General features: G+C 38.4%; 1 protein-coding gene across 5 annotated transcripts in view; it reads left to right on the top strand.

Moving 5' to 3' along the window:
* LOC5566291 (rab GTPase-activating protein 1-like) overlaps nucleotides 1-12,728 on the top strand; it is a 51,592-nt gene extending 38,864 nt beyond the window's left edge. For all 5 annotated transcript variants that reach the window (XM_021840879.1, XM_021840882.1, XM_021840878.1 and 2 more), the window contains 8 exons: nucleotides 1,688-2,067; nucleotides 5,447-6,406; nucleotides 6,523-7,230; nucleotides 7,289-7,534; nucleotides 7,708-7,872; nucleotides 7,935-8,109; nucleotides 11,595-11,662; nucleotides 11,727-12,728. In XM_021840879.1, coding sequence (XP_021696571.1) covers nucleotides 1,688-2,067; nucleotides 5,447-6,406; nucleotides 6,523-7,230; nucleotides 7,289-7,534; nucleotides 7,708-7,872; nucleotides 7,935-8,109; nucleotides 11,595-11,662; nucleotides 11,727-11,834 — 2,810 coding nt within the window. In that variant the 3' untranslated portion in view covers nucleotides 11,835-12,728. The remainder of the gene's footprint in view (nucleotides 1-1,687; nucleotides 2,068-5,446; nucleotides 6,407-6,522; nucleotides 7,231-7,288; nucleotides 7,535-7,707; nucleotides 7,873-7,934; nucleotides 8,110-11,594; nucleotides 11,663-11,726) is intronic.
* Nucleotides 12,729-20,037: the final 7,309 nt, after the last annotated feature.

Here is a 20,037-nt window from a genome sequence, read left to right as displayed (position 1 = left end):
ATGAAAACCACTAATTGAACTTCAACATACTCTAATAATCCCAAAATAAAATTAAAAAGTGTAGCCTTGGAAGATATCTCTGCAATAACCCTCGGACGATTTTCCAGAGTAATTTCTGAAGGAATACCACAAGAAATCGCTTGAAAAATCGTCGGAGAAATTCCGGAGCTTTCCTGAAAGAATTCCTTAAACAGATATTGGAGGATTTCTAGGAGTAATTTCTGGTAGAATCCCAGTAAAAAAAAAATATTGGAGGAATCTATTGAGGGTTCACTAGAGACATTCCTGCAGGAAGGCCTTGCAAAATCTCTAAAGGGAACCCTGTAAATATTTGTTTGCAGGAATCCTTGGACAAATGCCTTATCGAATCCTTGGAGAAACTCCTGGAAAAATTGCTAATTGTAAGCTATGCCTGGAGCCCTTTCGAAAGCGGTCTAAAATGTATCATGGCGTACAAAAGTTCTTCCTGGAGGAATCTCAGCCAAAAGCCCTAGTGAAGAAATTGCTGTAAGGCTTACGGTGGAGATTATCGCTGAAGGAATCTTCGAAATAATTCCTGGAGAATTCTTTGGAGATATTTAGAGAGTAATTTTTGAAAGAATCTCTGGAGGTTTTCCTAAAAGAACATCTGGTGCCCTATTTAAACAGGTTTCGAAATTGCGATTGATGCCAAAAGTTATAATTTGCAAGCAATAAAATGTCGTTTTACTTATCCAAAACATGATTTATGACTTGTCGAATGATTTGATAATAACGGAAATTGAATTCGAGTATTATAACTTTTTCTTTGAGAGGTCCATATAGTCTTAGCGGTAAACGCGCAGCTTTTCAGCAAGACCAAACCGAGAGGCATGGGTTCTAATCCCACCGGTCGAGGATCTTTCCGGGTTGGAAATTCTTTCGACTTCTGGATGAATAATCTGCATTCTGAGCCGTCGCATGATGGAACAATATGAAGGTCTAGATGATTTTTGAGAGCGTTTCAATGTCATGGGTCATTTGTGACGCTTAATGCATAATGTGTCCCTTTTTCTTAATGCATTAGGAAAGTTCAGACAAATTTGGTAATGTAGGAAGTTCTTCTTTAGGTATTACGTCCTCACTGGGATAAAGCCGGCTTCTGAGCTGAGTGTTCAATGAGCACTTCCACAGCTATTAACTGAGAGCTTTCTTTGCCAAAGTTGCCATTTTTACATTCATATATTGTGTGGCAGGTACGATGATACTTTATGCCCAGGGAAGTCAGGGAAATTTCCATTGAGAAAAGATCCTGGACCGACCGGGAATCGAACCCTCAAGTCTCAATGGAGCTCTAGAGCTGCCATGGGTAAATGAGGGCTAAAATTGGTTGGAAAATGATGAAGTTACGTACCCTTTACCTGTTCAACATCATATTTTGTATCTTGAAAACTTACCTTCCAGTCACTAACGCCATATCTAAATCGTTTTATTGTTTTGGTCAAACTTTGAGCTCTCTTATGTGATTTGATTTCAGAAGAGCACACGAACTTCCCAAGTAACATTGGTAGTTAGATAACTAGATAACAGTTCGTTCAGCTGAAATAAGCTGTATAAACAGCATTTACTTGGGTTAGGCTTTTACAAACTTACGAAAAAAAAAGCCGCACCCTAATGGGAATTCCAAATAAAATGAATAACCTCTAACTTCTTTGTTCTATCTCAACAGCTTGCTTCGCCAAAGCCTTCCAGCGGGTTCTTCCGCCGAGCGTTCCGGCCAGTATGACCACTTCGCTGGCGGACAGCAGCGCCAACGCTATGCTGTCCTCCATCACGTCGGACAGCGCAGGCAATCCGATCCAGTCGGCCATGTACGAGTTCGGCATTTCGTTGGAGATCAAAGAGAAGGACAAGAGTAGCTACACAACCGTCCCGCGCGATGCCAAGTCCAGCTTTCGGCTACGATGCAACACCGACAAGGAGGTGTGCATCGTGGTCAAACAGATTCCCTCGGAGCAGTTTCCCCCGTTGTTCATCGAGCGGTGCTTCGGCGTTCTGCTGAGCCCTGGGAAGATTGTACGGCAAGCCGATATGCAACTTCTGGACATGGTATGTATATTTTTTGCAAGCGAGACATTTGGCATAAAGTCAGTTGGCGGTAAGAATATTTGGCATAATGGTCATTTGATATTAATTTCGAACAATGTATGGTGATTTGACATAATGGAAAGTTGGTATAATTTCGATTTTTTTCAAAATAAAGGTCGTTATACTGTTGGGATTGAAGCTTATTGTCAAAATAATTTTTTTATTTGGATTGTTATTACTTTTCCATCAGTGATTTGGTTGTAGCGATTTGGAGTGATAAGACATTCGGGGTGATGGGATTCGGCGTAATGTTAGTCGGGATAATGGGTCATTCGGAGAAATAGAATTCGGGGATATGTGACCAATGCTATGATACAGAGTAGATCATAATCTATTTACCTACCAAGAAGGGTTTGGATGTGCATTCCTTCATTTGTTGGCATGCTACACACGTGATTACCAATGGCTTTTAGGGCGTTATCATAAGATAAGCGAGCAATTACCTTCATCTTCTTCTTCTTCTTCTTGGCATTTACGCCATCACTGGGACAGAGCCTGCTTCACAGCGTAGTGGTCTTATGAGCACTTTCACAGTTATTAACTGAGAGCTTTCTTTGTCAAAGTTGCCATTTTCACATTCGTATATCGTGTGGCAGGTACGATGATACTCTATGCCCAGGGAAGTCAAGGAAATTTCCTATACGAAAAAATTCTGAATCGAACCCAGACATCTTCAGCATGGCTTTGCTTTGTAGCCGCGGGCTCTATCCATTCGGCTAAGGAAGGGGGAGCGGGCCATTTGGCATAAAGCCATTTGGCATAAGGTCATTTGGCATAACGCCATTTGGCATAAAGGACATTTGGCATAACGGATATTTGGCATAATTTTTAACTAAGTGAAAGATGAGGGTCATTTGGCATAACGGACATTTGGCATAATTTCAATATATTTTCTGTAGCTCGCAACTGATATTGATAGTTTATGTAAATCAGCCATACGCTGTTATGACTGATATTGAGCAACTCTTATCATTTGCTACAACTTTGCTGAACATACCAACTCACGATTCGTTAAAATAAAGAAGTTGGCCTATTCCTACTTTACTCTTGTAATCATCGTAAAAAAATTGATACGTACACTTTGTAGTACTGAAAATTCGGTGTCCGGCCACTTGGCCGAATGCCGTTTGGCTGAATCATGAAAATAAAAATCAAATAACACCACCTCTGATATGTAGGTTTCATTAGTGTGGCCAGTTATTAGATAAGCTAATTAATTTGTTGTTTTTCATAATGTGACGGGACGTAATTTTTTGTCACTCTATAAGAGCTCTAAGAGAATGATAAAATCGACCCGTTAATTCAGGACGAAGTTGTGAACTCCTCACAACTCCTCACAAGACTCTGAGGTAACGGTTAATTCGCCTCTGGACTACCAAAGGTGTAATAAGGTTTCAAGTGTTTTATTGATTTCATCAGATTTTTTTCCTTCTTTTGCACATAGGCTATTCATTCGAGTTATACTATTGAAAATAGTTCAGCTTATATTTTAATTGGGAATTTTACCTTCTTTAAATCATCGGAAGTTCTTTGTAGTTGTACTGATAAAACTATTATATGCATTACACTTGCCTAAATTTTCATAAGAGATTTTTCCTTCTTTTGATCATTGGCTGTTCTTTCAAGAGTGAAGTATTTCTTATAGTTATTCATGTTAAAGCTTATAATAAGGGTATCTGGGGTAATATGCACCACAGGAGTAAAACGACTTTTCTGGGATTCTACAAATATTTCAGAAAAATTTAGACATTTTTCTGGAAGTTGGATTTGTAAAATCGCATGCTGTGGATCACTCCTATCCGCTCTTGACGAATCTTTTCCAATTTTTTTACAAATACTCATAAAAGGCACCGTGGGGTTGTTTTGCCTCAAGGGTGAATATTACCCCAGAATCCCTTCCCGGTCAACCAGTCAGTGATTTTCGATAGCGATGGATATAGATTCGTTTTGAACCGTTAGCAATCGCCATCGTTGGTCAAAGATCTATAAAGAATTATGAAGACTGGTTGGTCGGGTTACGTCTTATTCAAAACACTTTTTTTTTACCTCAACTTGGGTGAGTGTCATTCTCCTCCTGCTTGCGTATAGCAATAAACGACTCGGGGAATATGTAAGTCAAAAAAACCAAGACTTGTGGTTGCTAGAGCTATGACATATATTACTTAGTACGATCCGAGGGATCAAAACAACCAGATCCAGCAAAAGGACGAATAAGTCTTAAACCTTTTTGGTTACTGTCAAAATCTAACTACAAACATCTGCAGGTGGCTATCGCCGCTAGCAGAGAAGTGAATAACTGCTTACATTTAGGATGTTCTTCTTTCTGCACGAACTGTTTCTTGAAATACTACTAAAATGCTAATTATGTGTACATCAATGAGTTCTTTGAAATTCATTATAAATCCATGCTAGTTCACTTTTGTTTTCAATTTCGGCCGAACGGCATTCGGCCAAATGACTCTTTCGGCCAAATGGCATTCAACCAAATGACATTCGGCCAAATGACCCGGAACCGACAATTCTGAACATATTATCAGAGCAACTATGGCTCTAAAATCAATAAATCGAGACGAAAATCTCATGTCCGCCTAAATTAGCTTCCTGGACCAGTGTGCACTGGTTGATCGGGTTCGTTGGATCACGAAATGTTATTTAAAAGATAATTGTAGTAGCAATGTTGCTGCATTTTTTTCTTGGTTTCCAAAGTCATTACCTTGTTTTCAATTTTCAATTTCAAATTAAGAAATATTGCGTCACTGATTGACACCCTAGTTAATCTTCTGTTATTCTGTTTAGTCATGATATTTATCTAGAGATTTACCCTTCTTTTAAACATAAGGTATTCTTTCGAGGGTTATGGCATAGCGGTTCGATGCGTTATTTTGTTATATAGGAATTCGACCTTCTTTTTAACATGACTTTTTCATTTGCGTAATATTACAAAAAAAAATTCACATAAAAAAAGGAATATCTGAATTATTATACCGAATAACCCTTACTTTTCAGATGGTTTGATATTATGCCAAATGTCCGTTATGCCAAATGACCCTTTATTTTTACATTGTTCAAAATTATGCCAAATGCCCGTTATGCCAAATGGCTGTTATGCCAAATGTCCTTTATGCCAAATGGCATTATGCCAAATGACCTTATGCCAAATGGCTTTATGCCAAATGACCCAGACCCTAAGGAAGGCCCTAAATTACCTTCATGCTTCACATATTTCGAAATTATGCCAAATGACCGTTATGCTAAACCACCATCAGCCAACTGATCCAGACTTGTATGTTATAAAATCGATAGTTCAGTTAATTTTCCCTTTCCACTATCCTCCCCTCAGGTTACAATGGGCTACATCAACACCGATGTAGTCGCGCCGCCACCGGTGCCAAATCCGATGACGGCTTCGATCACATCCCTTGCCACTGCAGCCAGTTACGCCCAGTTGCCGTACCAGATCCGTGCGGAGTGGAAAGCCAACGACAAGGCGTTCGAACAACTCAATACGGAAACGCAGAAGAAATCACTGACCGTTGCGGTCGATCTAGTCATCAAGGGTATCCAGGAACCGGTGCGATTTGTAATCGAAACATCCGTGATGATTCTGTCGCAAAGCGAACTTCGGATCATGCAAAATCTGTTCACCAACAAAAGGCTTCTGGTGATGCACTACTATCTAACCCTGAAGGAAAGTGGCGAAGGCAATTGGAAGGTGGAATCAATCGATCATTCGGATGAAATCGTTGAGCCTACGCCACCGGCATCACTTTCGTTGAACTTGAACTTCAAAACGTGGACGTTCAAAACGTCCGCCAGTGTGCAATCGATGGAGTTCGACGACTCCAGTCCGGACTATAGTTCGGATGGCGATGAACCGCTTCTGAGTGGTACCGGCGAAGTATCCAAAGAATGTTCCAGCGCGCTGCTGGAAGATTGGAACGAGATCTTGGTGGAATGGGATCGTGACAACCCGGACAAGCGACCAAAGAATCTGGCGTACTTGGTTCGCAGCGGCATCCCGGATATACTGCGAGGGACGATTTGGCAGAAGTTGGCCAATGTGGAGAACAAAACGGATATGGCTGATTCGTACCGTATACTGATTACCAAAGAAACCAGCTGTGAGAATGTGATTCAACGGGACATCAACAGGACATTCCCGGCGCATAGGTACTTCAAGGACACCGGTGGCATGGGCCAGGACAGTTTGTACAAGGTGTCGAAGGCGTACGCGGTGTACGACACGGAGGTTGGCTACTGCCAGGGGTTGAGCTTTATAGCGGCCAGCTTGTTGCTTCATGTGAGTATTTATAGATAGCTGAAAACTGTCAAACAAACCCGCTCTTTGTGCTCTGGGGTCAATATGACCCCAAGGCACAGATATAAAGGTATATTGACATTGCCTTCTTATTCCAGATGCCCGAAGAGGAGGCTTTTTGCGTCCTGGTAGCCCTGATGTACAACTACGGCCTTCGCGATATGTACAAAATGGGCTTCGAATCGTTGTACCTCCGCCTGTATCAGCTGAATCGGCTGATGAAGGATCAGCTGCCGGATTTGTATGAGCACTTCCTCAACACTGGAGTCGAGTCGCACATGTTTGCCAGCCAGTGGTTTCTGACGCTGTTCACGGCACGCTTCCCACTGTACTTCGTATTTTCCATTCTGGATGCGTTCCTCCTCGACGGAGTCACGGTGCTCTTTCAGGTGGCGCTAACATTGCTCTCTGTGTGCAAAAAAGATCTCCTGGAACTGGACTTCGAGGGAATTCTGAAGTACTTCCGTGTGACACTGCCGAAGAAGTGTCGCAGCGAGAATCAAGCCAAGAAGCTGATGAAGCTCGCGTTCGAGTGCAAGGTGAAGAAGCTGAAGAAATACGAACTGGAATATCTGGCCAAGAAGGAGGAAAACGAGCGCAAAGAACGGGAACTGAAGCAGTACGAGTTGCGTTTCCACGAGGAAAGGAGCAAACTGCAGCAGGAGATTGTGACGTTGAACGAAAAAATGGAAGCCCTCGCGAAGGTGGACAAAAAGAACAACGGGATCATTGGAGACTACAAGCAGATAATACAGCGACAAGAGAATGAGAACAACAAGCTTCACCAAATGTTGGAGGACTTGACAGTGAGTATAAGTTTACAAATGTACTTGGATAACTTGTCTAAAACAATTTGCTTCACAGAAAACCGTATCCGGCTGTTCCAAATGTTCGTCCAGTATACCGAAGTCTTCCCCGTTGCATAAATCGTACGGCAAGAATCTGCAGAATGCCAACAATGAGAACAACAATGATCAAACTTCGACCCAAACGGAGAGCAATCTCGGTCCGCTGGATCCGCTGCTGATTGCGAAACAGAGGATATTGGAACTGGAGCAGGAGTTGGCACAAACCAAGCTAGCCCAGGTAGAAGCGGAGTGTAAGAATCAGGTGAGTTCGGTCATCTTGAAATGGAAGGAATGTTAGTTGCTACTAGAGACTGAGTATACCTCTGCATCTCCACAGTTGTCATGGAAAGATGCTGGGTTAGTGGGAAAGGATATTGGGCTTATTCAATGACAATTTTATCATGCTCCATAATAAATTGTTTGTCTCTTTTCCAGGATCTCCATCATCAGCTCACCGCAACTTTGACCGAGCTGCAGACAAATCGCAGCAGTTGGCAGCCATGGTTTTCCAAAACGCTGAACTCCATTCAGGAGAAGGTGGTAACGAGGCGCGATGTCAACGCTCCGATGGCCACGTTCCAATCTTACACCGATTCAAGTGTGAGTATCCTTATCTACTACCACTCAGTGTATGATTCTATAATTGAATACGTTATTCGCAGGTAAAACATCGTGAACATTCCCATACCTTGCCGGCGCAGACACAACTGCGCAACAAGCTGAACCAACGCCACAGTCTGGGCCAGGTTGGATTCGAAGCGGCATGTGGCGATGATCTCGTTCGTCCGTTGAAAACCGGAAGCAGTGGTGCCGCCGGAGATGCCAGAGGCGGATCAGGTAATAACGACCATCTCATATTTAGGGATTCAGCACAAAGGTGTAACAGCCTTAAGTAGAGGAAACAAAAAAGAAAAGTCCAGCCAGCAGGTAGTCGTGGACCAGACACTGCATTACTCTCGTAACAGTTATTAATCTCCGAATGAGGAGAACGTTTAAAATCACCCATGACTATTTTAAAACCAACCAAAATATTCACAAATAGTAGCAAATCAGACTGGGAACAGTCGCGATATTGGATCAGTTTAAACCACAAAGTGATACCCGTTTCCTTCGCCAAGCATTTTTTGGTGCTTAATTACCTACGTATATAAGCCAGCGGCTTACGCTTAACCTGGAAAATTTGAACAACACCCGATGCTTAGACGTATTATTGATCATAATCATTTGGTTTTATCGTACTGTGTTACTAATATATAAATCTCCTAGATTCGATATTCAGTCGGTTATCTCTATCTTCAATGAAAATCATGCCGAGGAGGGAATGAGAACGAAATGTGATTAAATACAGATCTTAAGTAAATTTGGATATTTTTTTGTATTTAGTTTGAATGACTAAAGTGAGAATAAAATCAGAAAAAAACAGTGACGGACAAAGCTTTATGCCACCTGACTGGAATGTTGGAAAAAAACGTGACAAAAATTTAAGATCACAACTAGAAAAATAGTGCTCTAACAAAAACCATATGGAGTTCCGTGACATCCATGATTACTCGTAGAATATTCCTTATCTTAGCAGTACACTGCAGTTTCGGGTTGGCATGGAATATGTTTGATACGGTTTAATTAGGTGTTTTCTATGTTGTCTATCAACACTATTCCAAATTTCGACAGTTTTCTTGGTAATCTTTAACACGTTTTCGAGAAAGTTGAGATCGAGATCAAAAGATCTGGATAGTTTTGTACACCAAATTCAAATCAAGGGTTTATCTCAGGAGCCTGGTCACTTTGAAAGATGGCGTTTTCGGCAGAGTTGTTCAGTAGCTCAAATTCTTTCTTTGTTCAATCCTTAAAATTCGAGATTTTGTAAAATAATCATAGTCGCTGAGCTTCTGAACAACTTTGCCAAAGGTGCCTATCTAAAAACTCAAGATCCTGCAGTATCCGCAAAATAATAATTTCATAATCATCAGCGCCGCCTCGTGGCAAAATATCCTATTTCTTGGCTCAAATAATGATAGCCCTTGAACTACTGAATTACTTTGCCGAAGACACTATCTTTGTAAGTAGTCAGGCTCCTGAGATATCCGCAAACAAAATTTTCATGCTCTCTAGCGCCGCTTAGTGCCAAAATTTTTAATCAGCTATCTCGAACAATGATAGTCCCTAACTTACTAAAAAAACTTTGCCGAACATCCTTCAAAATGGTCAAGATCCTGAAATATCTGCAAAACAAAAGTAAAACTTCCATGCCCACTAGTGCCACCTAGCGGTCAAATTCCGAATTAAATGCGGTACCATCAGATAGCGCTTCACTTCCAGAACAACTTTACTAAAGACCCCAAGTTTCTATATTATCTGGATTTTGAGATATACCAATTTCAAACTGCGGTTTACTCGAACCGTATATAGTGCGTTCATTACTATGCGACTTTCATATACATTTGTTGATTTTACCGTATTATAAAGGGTCATACTGTAAATTAAAAACTGTCGAGTATAATACTATAATAATTGTTCTTAAGAAGATTCTTGAGGAACACATTTTGGTTTGGTGCCGATAGATATCTTTGTTACAAAATGATAGCATATAAAACACAACTGTTGTGCAAAGTATAACAGCGCGACAGCCTGAAGGTTAATATGAAGCAAATAGCACCAACATCAATCAACTCTTTTGAACTAAATATAAACGAAAACATGCTACAAATATCATCAGACAAAGCTAAGTTCTTTTGAAAAAAGTAAATAAAAAACATATAATTTATCCGTGTTGAACATTGTCTATGCTATTATCAAAATGTACACCTGGAAAACTGCGATGTAAAGCTAGAAGACATATGATAGGGGCTGTCCATTAATTACGTAAGACAAATTTGGCAAAAGGGGGGGGGGGGGGGGCTTTTTACCCCCATTGTAAGATTTGTTTGTGTGAAAATAAAAAAAATGAGGGTGCTTAAGTAATCTCAAAACCCCCCTCCCCCCATACACCCTTACGTAATTAATGGACGATCCCATACAATAACAAATCATGGTCCATATAGTATTTGGTAGAACACGACTTTTATAGCAGTGGTCTAATGTTTTTGTCGCACGGTTTTTCAAGCATCTCAAGTTTGCATGTTCCTGCTCATTCTTTTTACAATTGTTTTGTTCCGTAAATGAATATAGAATAGTGAAATAAAATTATAGACGCAAAAAACAACAAATCTCGTATAACAATGGAAACACGATAAAAATATAACAATTAAGCAATTGTAAGAAAAATAACAAGATGGTCTCAAAGCTTTGTTCGTCACTGTACTTGCAAAATAAACTCAATCAGAAAAAAAAACATTCTCAATTTTACAGAATCTTGATAAAAAAAAAAAGTTGCCATTCGCTTGTAATATCGATGCTATTTTTGCTGCTTAATAATTAGAATTGATATCTATGATTAATGTTGAATCTGAAAATGTTTAATTTGATTTCAGTCTTCAATGGAGTAAAAATCAGGTACCTACTCACCACTAAACTATGTTTAAACTCTCAATCTCTGCTCGGGATATTCTTCATTGCTTGTGAATGTATCAAATGATTAAACCTGTTAATGTTAGCAAAATCCCCATATTTCGTGGATTTTAGTTATATGTTTTATACAGTGCTTTTGTTTTCGAAGCAATACTCCATATTTTCGAATCAATTTGTGCAAACCAAGAGGAAAAGGAATTCCCATTCGTAAAATACAAAGAAAGTTGCATTTTCGTAATCAGTTTCCTAATATAAAATAGTCACGGACAAATGCTTACCTAGAAAGCAATAGATCAAGCATACACAAACTGAGCACCGTTTCAACTTTTTATATCAACCAATATTATACAAAATAACAACAGCCGGTGAGGATTTTGGTTTCTGTCCTTCGTACCCAGCCTACACTGAAATAAATTGAACAGGTTATTCTATCAGAAATTTCATATAAGCTATAGTTTCTGCGCTACACGTACATTTCAAAAACACTCCTATACTCATCACTCGTTAAGCTATTAGAATACAACAAGGGTCAAATAAACATTGAAGATGCTGGGTTCATATATGTATCATATGCTGCAAGCATTTACCTGGTATATGCTTCGCATTTAAATTTTCCAAACAGCATGCCTCGTTAAATGTTATATGCTGGTATGCGCTGTAAAAAATATGATCGAAATGTCAGTAGGAAAAATGGAACGTTTGTACGTGAAGTTGTGTTATACATTCTTGACTTCTTTTAAAAGGTGATTAAATCATTAAAATGCTAAAACACAAGGAATTTTGAGACAATTAATATTTAGAAATCTATTTTCTAGATTCGTACCTTTTTCTAAACTGGTACAAACGACATAGAACATCAAATCCAGCAGAAGTATTTTCAAAGGTAAATATTTTATCAGTAATATAGACGGAATTCTAAGAAAACACATTTTATTCCTCCACGATAGATTCGAGATTTTTCTTCCGGTCGGCAAAGCCAATTGAACATCACACTGGTTTCCCTGGAAGAGATTTACCATATCAGCGAAAGTGTCTCCCATGTCAAGCTATGGTAAAACATCTTCTTCTCCTTGGCATTGCGTCCTCACTAGGACAGAACCTGCTTCTCAGCTTAGTGTTCTAATGAGTACATTCATAGTTAATAACTGAGAGTATATCGTGTGGCAGGAACGATGATACTCTATGCCCCAGGGACGTCAAGGAAATTTCCATTACGAAGAGATCCTGGACTGACCGGGAATCGCATTGCTTTGCTTTGTAGCCGCGGACTCTAACCACTCGGCTAAGGAAGGCCCCATGGCAAAACATGCTTTTTATTATATCATTATATATGTATATAAAATTGGTGTGAATATTGGAATAAAAATAATAAAACTTGAATATGTAGTAAAAACACCTTGTTATTAATATTTGAAACATACATTCGAATTATTTGTTACATTAATAAAACAAATTGCATTTGCATATAATCAATCCGCCGGGCTTCATTTGAATATATTGCGGTTTCATATAAAACCTGTACACACCTTTCTTCTGCAGATATTAAATGATTGGCATATAATACTATCATGCTCCTTCCAGCACCTCATCATATGCGTTGCATATAACTTGAAGTTACCTCTTCCGCCCTCAAGTTAATACTATATGAAAATCCAATAGTGCAAAAATATATGCGTAACATATAGTGTTTACTATAAGAGTTAGCTCAGTGTACCCAAACCCACGTATATGAATTTTAGCAAAGTTTTAGATCGTACAGTGCATAAAAAAAAGTTCGGCATGGAAGAGGAATTAAACCAATCTGCTGCAGCAATCGTTGTAATACTCCCGGTCCTAACAGTATGTAATTTTCCGAAATTAACTTTGTTCATCATACCTTCACCTTACAGACCCGTTGTATGCAGGATTTATCGGAAAACAGCTAAGATAAAAATAATTATTCAAACATGTTTGGGTTTACGATTATTTATGAAAGAAAATCTGTGCTTTTTGGGTATCAATTTTTAGAGTGCATCTTATGAGAGTGTGAAAGGGAGAGTAGGCTGATGACATATTGAAAGAGAAGAGAAGTGAAGTGAAGTGTTGGCGAAAAGAGAAGAGAAGAGGTAAAAATGGTATGGCATGCTGGGAGAGGTTTCGAAAGAGTTTCAATGCGCTCCTTGTTTTCATTGATTTTGTGCTTCAGCAACAGCACACTGCCTGCAACCAGAGAGAGAGCGCATGGCTGCTTCATTCGGTTTTTTCTCTTTTCCTATGTCCATCTGCATCAACTGGCGCCTGTAAAGGCGACTCTGTAGAATGTATAGCAAGGGGGTAAAAATCATTTCATCAAGCAGGAGCATTGCTTCGTGATGACGTACAAGAAAACCGTTCAAATCACAAAGCAAGTTGTTTTTCGTCATCATTCGGCAGTCCAGCCCACTAGAAATTACAATGTAGGGCCAACAAATTTCATAACGCTAAAGGGGGTGGGTGGGTGTACTGAAGATACAAATTGCGTTACGAGGGAGTGGTTGGGTATAAAAAATGACAATTTTTGGCGTTATGAAATTTGTGAATTAACCCATAAAACCCAAACGAAACAAGTCGAAATAGCAATCCTAGGCTATGATTAATAGTATATACAATATTAAAATTAAAAAAATATATATATCTATAACAGAATTAATGAGTTATATATCTATATCTATAACCGAATTAATGAGTAATTTACAAGACTGAACACACGATTGATCACGTTAATGAAATAACCAATGAATAGTTAATCCAGATTTTCGTGACACAGTTCTTAAATTTGAATCACTACCAAAATAACTATTAAAAAGACAAATTGATTAATTCAAGATCAAAACATATTTGGTACACACTTAGATTTTTTCTCGTTGTTCGGTAATGTTTTTTACCGGAAACATACTATAAATAAATATTTAACTGAAGTTTCGGTATTACAAACGAGATTTACCGAACACCCCTATATTATATATAAAAAATCAAAACAATGTTCGTCCACTTTTACCGAAATCGTTGTTTTATTTACCGAAAAAACTGTAAATTGTTTTGCTCGCCGTAGACTGTAATTTTTCACCGTACTTCAGTTCGTAGTGCTACAATGCTTAAGGTGATTATATAACGAAGCCAAGCCACACCTCAAATTTTCAAGAACACAAAACTTGAGAACCAAACAGCGCTCCTCGTTGAAAATTTATCCCATTGGTCACTACCAACAAGCAAGTAATTAGATTTATTTTTATCGCGGACTATTGAAAGATTCTCCAGTCTTGTGCACTTGAAAATTCGAAGGTTGGCTTCGTTTTATAATCACCTTAACCGATCAAATTGTAATTTGATATTTTTTAGGCCGCCATTTTTGATTCGGTGTGATAGTCAACGCGATAGTATTGCATCTGTTTAATATTCTCTGATTGTTTTCCGTAAGTAGGTACGACCTGAGTGATTTTATTTAAAAACCTACCGTCAAACGGGGTGACTTGCAACACTTTTCAACTTCAATCAGTCAAAACCATGATCTAAACATCATCGAAAAATCTAAATTCCTTTTTGTACTTTTAATGGCCGGCCCGCTTACAGAATGTGATGACAGAAGATTGAATCCTAATATTTTATCATATCAAAAATAATAACAAAGATGAATTTTTAAGAATGTCCTCGTGCGGGGTGACTTGCAACACTCAATGCTAATTTAGATTTTGCTAACAAAATGCTGATATTTTTTATTAGTCGGACTTATTAACTATTGTTATTCATGTATTTAAAACATTCGAACCAGTACAAGAGCATTTCGATTACTTATTTGTAAGAAAATAATTGGAATATTTATGTATGGGAAAATGAGGTGTTAAATCATCAAGGTCCAATATCTTAACCAAACAATATTTTTAACGAGTGTTTGTAGTTGATTGATGAATTATTACTCATTTGATTATAGAGTAGACCTAACACAAAACTTTTCCACTTTTATAAAACTTTAAATTGCTTGAAAATTAAGTGTTGCAAGTCACCCCGCATAGGTATATTCTTTATTAAAAAGTTGTTGCTACAATTTCGTAAAATAAAATGCGTCGTATTATCACTTATTAGTTATAGAAACACCATGTAGAGTATTAGTTTTGTAAATTAAATCTACCTTATTTTTTCAGGTCACGATTTGGACCTTCCATCAAGTATCAGTTTTTAAGACATTTAAAACAATAATGTCTAATGTGTAAACATATTTCAAATAACTGCTTAAATTGTGGTCACTACTTGAATTGTAAGCCACAGCGGTTTATATTTCGGTAAAAAAATTACCGGAGTCGGTGATATTTTCTAAGTGTGTACTGGTTGTGCATAATAATGGCTTTTAGGCCAACACACCTAAACAGAATCGCCAAGAACAAAATCGGCAAAACTTTTACCGATATCTCGGATGTTTACCAAATCTCGGTAAAGTTTGCCGAGATCTCGGCAAAAAATGTGGATTGAAAAATTACCGAATTCTCAGCTGTTGGGTTCTCGGCGAAACGTTTTACTGAGGTCGGTGAAATAATTTAAGTGTGAACCGAATATTAAAAAACAAGTATAATTTTCGAGAAATTTGAAATTTAATTCCTTTTTTCACACAAAATTAATTGAATAAACTTCTATTGTTATGAACGAAGAATTGCTTTACATTTACTAAAGCAACACACTAGTTATAGACATAATATCATGTTTGTATCTATGGAATGAAATATTCTTTTAAATATCTACCTTTCCTTCGAGCACTGTAAACGTTTAATGGGTATCCTTTCTAAGCTTGAATCATCGATGTCATAAACAAGATCACGAATGGCTCCAAATGCAGTTCGTTTTTAGGTAAAATTTGAGAACAATTTACCACTTTATTATAGTAAAAGCTGGGGATATAATAATTGAAAATATAACGACTCTCGTATTTATAAGTCATGGAACATTGTGAGATTTTATTGTTTTCTATGGAATGGCCAAATGATAATTTTGAGTTAGGAAATTTTATTGTATAGTATTGAAAATCAGTTCAGTGTTACAAAGCACATTTTATTTTTCAAATATAAGTAAGAACCCTTTTTGTGTTTGTCAATTGAATTTTCTCAAAACAGTTTTCATCAGATACAAATTCACGCACAATATGAGTGCTGCAAAAAAATAGTTTCAATAGTCTTCTAGCGTTTTGACGCGTCGAAGCACCACACGCACTGCTTTCACGCTTTAGCACACTTTCCATGCCTCTTCGCATCGCTTCAGTATGCCATGTAAGCGCGATTTTCATACAACATGCATGGAGAGACCTTCAACGCGTACGCTTCTCTTTTACATCCTCGACTTTGTACTAGGTAATACGGTTTGAGACTTTAACAAACATGTCTAATCGTTTTTTTTTCAACCGCATTGACAAAGCAATCCACAAGAAGCACGTTTGTTTTATGTAAGCCATAGAATTGCACAGAATTTCTGAAAATTTTACAAAATTTGATTGTTACTTGATCGCATCGTAATCAAGAATTCTTATGTAAATTCATTATTTTAGAGGCGTTTTGCAAAATCAGATACTCAAGGTTTATCCGATCAAATTGGCTGGAACCCATTATGGCGTTGTTTTGGTTTTGTTTTACGTTGGATTGGATTGATTTATTTTAGATAGGTGAAGATGGGACGAATAATATTGCATTTTCTTTGAAGTTGAATTTTCGATGAAAATCCATCTGATTTTCGAATTAAGATATTAGTTTATTGGTTGCTAAACCATCTGACAGTGAACCATCTGTTTTTCAAATCGCTTAAATGGAGTCATATAAAGCCAAGAGAACTCTTAAAATTATACAAGAGCGACTGTTTAAACTGTTGATAGTTTAAAACAATCATCAGGCTCACATGATCAACTGTTCATATTATTCGACATCTTTTTATCTCGTATTATTAGGAAAATATTTACAGGAAACAAAACAAATAGAAATAAGTAATATTCGATTGACGAATCATAATTAGTAATTATTATTGTATTGTTGAAAAATGTTAGTTATGTAATAGGGATGATCGGGGCAATATTAGCCGCCTAAGGAAAACGTCATGGAATGCATAGAAAAACAGCAAAAATTATGCTTAAATGCAAGTGACTTGTACTGTGAAATGCTATCTTCCTTGTTACGTCGATTAACATTAATTAACATCAACTTGCAAATTATTACAGGAACTTTTTGGAAAACCATGTTTTTCTACGTGGTCACCAACCATATGGGGCATTATGAGCCTACGGGGCAGTATGAGCCACCCCATTCAATCGAATGATTTTTATTTAAAACAGTATAGAGAAGAGTTAGTGGTGAAGAGTACATTATTGGAAAGGGAATTGTATTAGCTTTGCTTGAAATTATTGATTCTAGCGGCTTATTTTTAAAAGATACATAATACATAGTAAACAGACCATGGTATACTAGTACTAAATTGCAGTATTTTCTAGCAGTGTTCCACTTGTAATGGTGCATAAAGATGACTATGCAGTAAAAAAATAATCTGGTATATTTAGTTAATGCATTTTTATGTTCAAAACATCGTTTGTTTTGCTTAAATCTAGATGACTCATTTTGCCCCGCACCTTAATCTTGAAAATAATATATTGTTTATCAATAATTTGGTTTACGAACAAATTTAATTTCGCTCACGAACTGTTCATTATGATCAGAAGTTTCAATGGATTGGTAAAGTTTACCAGAATTATAAATATAATTGACTTATAAGCTTAATTAAACACTGCCAAAATTATAAGCTTTTCATGACGAAGGACAAATTTGTACATTTTTGTAAATATCTTGAGTGTTCAAACGAATATTCTTACGGTTTTTATTGTGGTGGCTACTTGAGGCATCCTTTAGCAGTTCATAATGACACTAGACATTAAAACACTGTTTTTGAGGTCAAAATCGGGGTGGCTCATATTGCACCGTATGTTCATATTGCCCCCATTGCCCCTATGTCAGTATCATGGATACTTCAGAAAGAGGTTAGAGCTGAACAAGCACAATATTATTCACTCCTATTCTTGTTTACGTTCGAAAACAGTTTTTCATTTACGTCAGCAAAACCCAGTAGGGATTCTTACACCACATTTAATAAAAAAGGATATTCTGAAGTAGTGATCAACTGGAGAAAGCAATGAAATAATTTGAAAAACAAAAATACTGATTAACAGTGTATTAACAAATCAGTTGTAATTATGCAAAGAGATTAAAATTAAATTACAAAAAAAAAAGTTACAATAGTTAATACATCAATCATAAATTTTCCTATTTATGGATTTAATGCATTACCAAACGTTCTGATCCGTGCTCCATTCACGCCCAAAACGAGCGCAGTCATATCAACAATCAATATGAAACTCTCGATTTTTTCGGGCGAACGGTTTGTAGAATGTGAACGACCCACGGTACCCACGCTCATTTGACGTTTTCCATAGTTACATAATTTTTGTTTGTCCCTTTTTATTCGATCAGTTTTGTTTTTGTTGTTTGCATCAACAGTTGTTGTTGCAAATTTTGCATTCGCAGCGATTTTATTACCAACTCGGTCACCGAAGTTCCCCAGTAAATATCTTCAACAAATCCATCCGGCCTTCCGGGACGTCAAGATGCTAACTTCCTCCGAGCGCAAGACGCTCTTCTCCAACATCAAGGCGAACAAAATCGAGTTTACCAAAACGCTACTGGAATTGGAATCGGACCCGATTTGCTGTGGCCTCAGTCTGTCATCCTTCCTGATGCTTCCGATGCAGCGGGTAACATGGATGCGCCTCCTGCTGGATGCTGCCTTCAACAACTCAAATCGGTCGACGACGAGTTCATCAGCTGGAAAAAGACCTTCGTACTGATCAACCAGATCTTGAAACAGTGCAACGATGTGGCCCATCGTAGCGAACAGATGTACGAGATGGAGATAATTTCGCGGCAGATTGTATTCCCGTTCCCGGAATTGGTCCACCAGGCAGCATGATGCGTAAGCTGGACAAGAAGGGCGAACTGGTGCACTTGCTGTGGCGCGGCGCCGACGCCAAACTCACCTACGGCAAGAAGTTCAGCAAGAGCAGCATCTACGCGTTTCTGTTCACCGGTTTGATCGTGCTGACCAAGAAGAAGGGCGACGAAATCTACCTAATCACGGACTACTGTCCACGTGCTCTGCTGGCGGTCAAGTCCGGAGATATGCTTCCGATTAAGGAGATGCAAGCCATCGGAAAGCACCTGATCATAATGACGCTGCTGGAGGACCACGAGGGAAAAACTATCGAAATGATCATCAGCTGTCCATCGGAAACGAAACGCGAGCGTTGGCTCAAGATGACGGAATCCTTATCCTCGGAAAATTCCGACGAGAAGATCTACGAGCAGTGGGACTGCCCCCAGGTGGTGGCCATCCATCCCTATTAGCCACTGCAACCGGACGCACTGGATCTGGACATCACGGAAGTGGTCAACGTGCACAGTAAAATGGCGGAAGGCTGGTACGAAGGCGAGCGGATCCGGGACAGGGCCGTCGGGTGGTTCCCCAGCAAATACACAAAGGGGGCACATGTCCGTGCCAAGCACATCAAGCAGCGCCACGTGCTCCTTTCGCACACGTCCAAATAGGGTAGGTATACCAGTTATGGACATAGTGGTTCCCTATTTCGCCTTACGTGATTACTTGAATGTCTTCACGATTCGAAATGGCTTGTTTGTTGTAGTAGTAAGCTTTAAGATATATCTTGATATTAAAACATTCAAAAAGATTTAATTTGTAAAAGTTAACAAAATTTCACATATGGCCAAATAGGGAACCATAACTGGTACAATTTCCCTATATCGACACAGTGACGCGAACGCTGCAGTACAGCAAAAAGTGATCCAGCAGCAGACAGAAATGTCGAGTCACCGAAAGCACCGCAACTTAACTGCAATTATTAGTTTTTACTTGTAACACAGTGTTGAAATCGCAGAGATCTTAGTTAGACCGTAAATCCCTAGTTACTGTTCTATAGCTTGTTAATCGTGTACTGTTTTCCCTTATGTGTCTAATCCTTAAAACTGATTCCGATGTAAAGTTGTTGAATGCTATGTTTGTGTGGGCGTTTTGTCTTTAAAAGTGTTTAAATTATTTGCATTAGAATGCCAACCTTCTCCTCCTGTAAACGACACTCACAATCACAAGGGCCGTTCTCGACCAAGTCATCAACGACTCACCCACGATTTTGGAGGACTTTGGTTAAAACAT

Source organism: Aedes aegypti, chromosome 2 (genome assembly GCF_002204515.2).
Source record: "Aedes aegypti strain LVP_AGWG chromosome 2, AaegL5.0 Primary Assembly, whole genome shotgun sequence".
Lineage (NCBI taxonomy): Eukaryota > Metazoa > Arthropoda > Insecta > Diptera > Culicidae > Aedes > Aedes aegypti.
The sequence above is the reverse complement of the archived record's forward strand: the minus strand, read 5'-3'. Positions and strand labels throughout refer to the sequence as shown.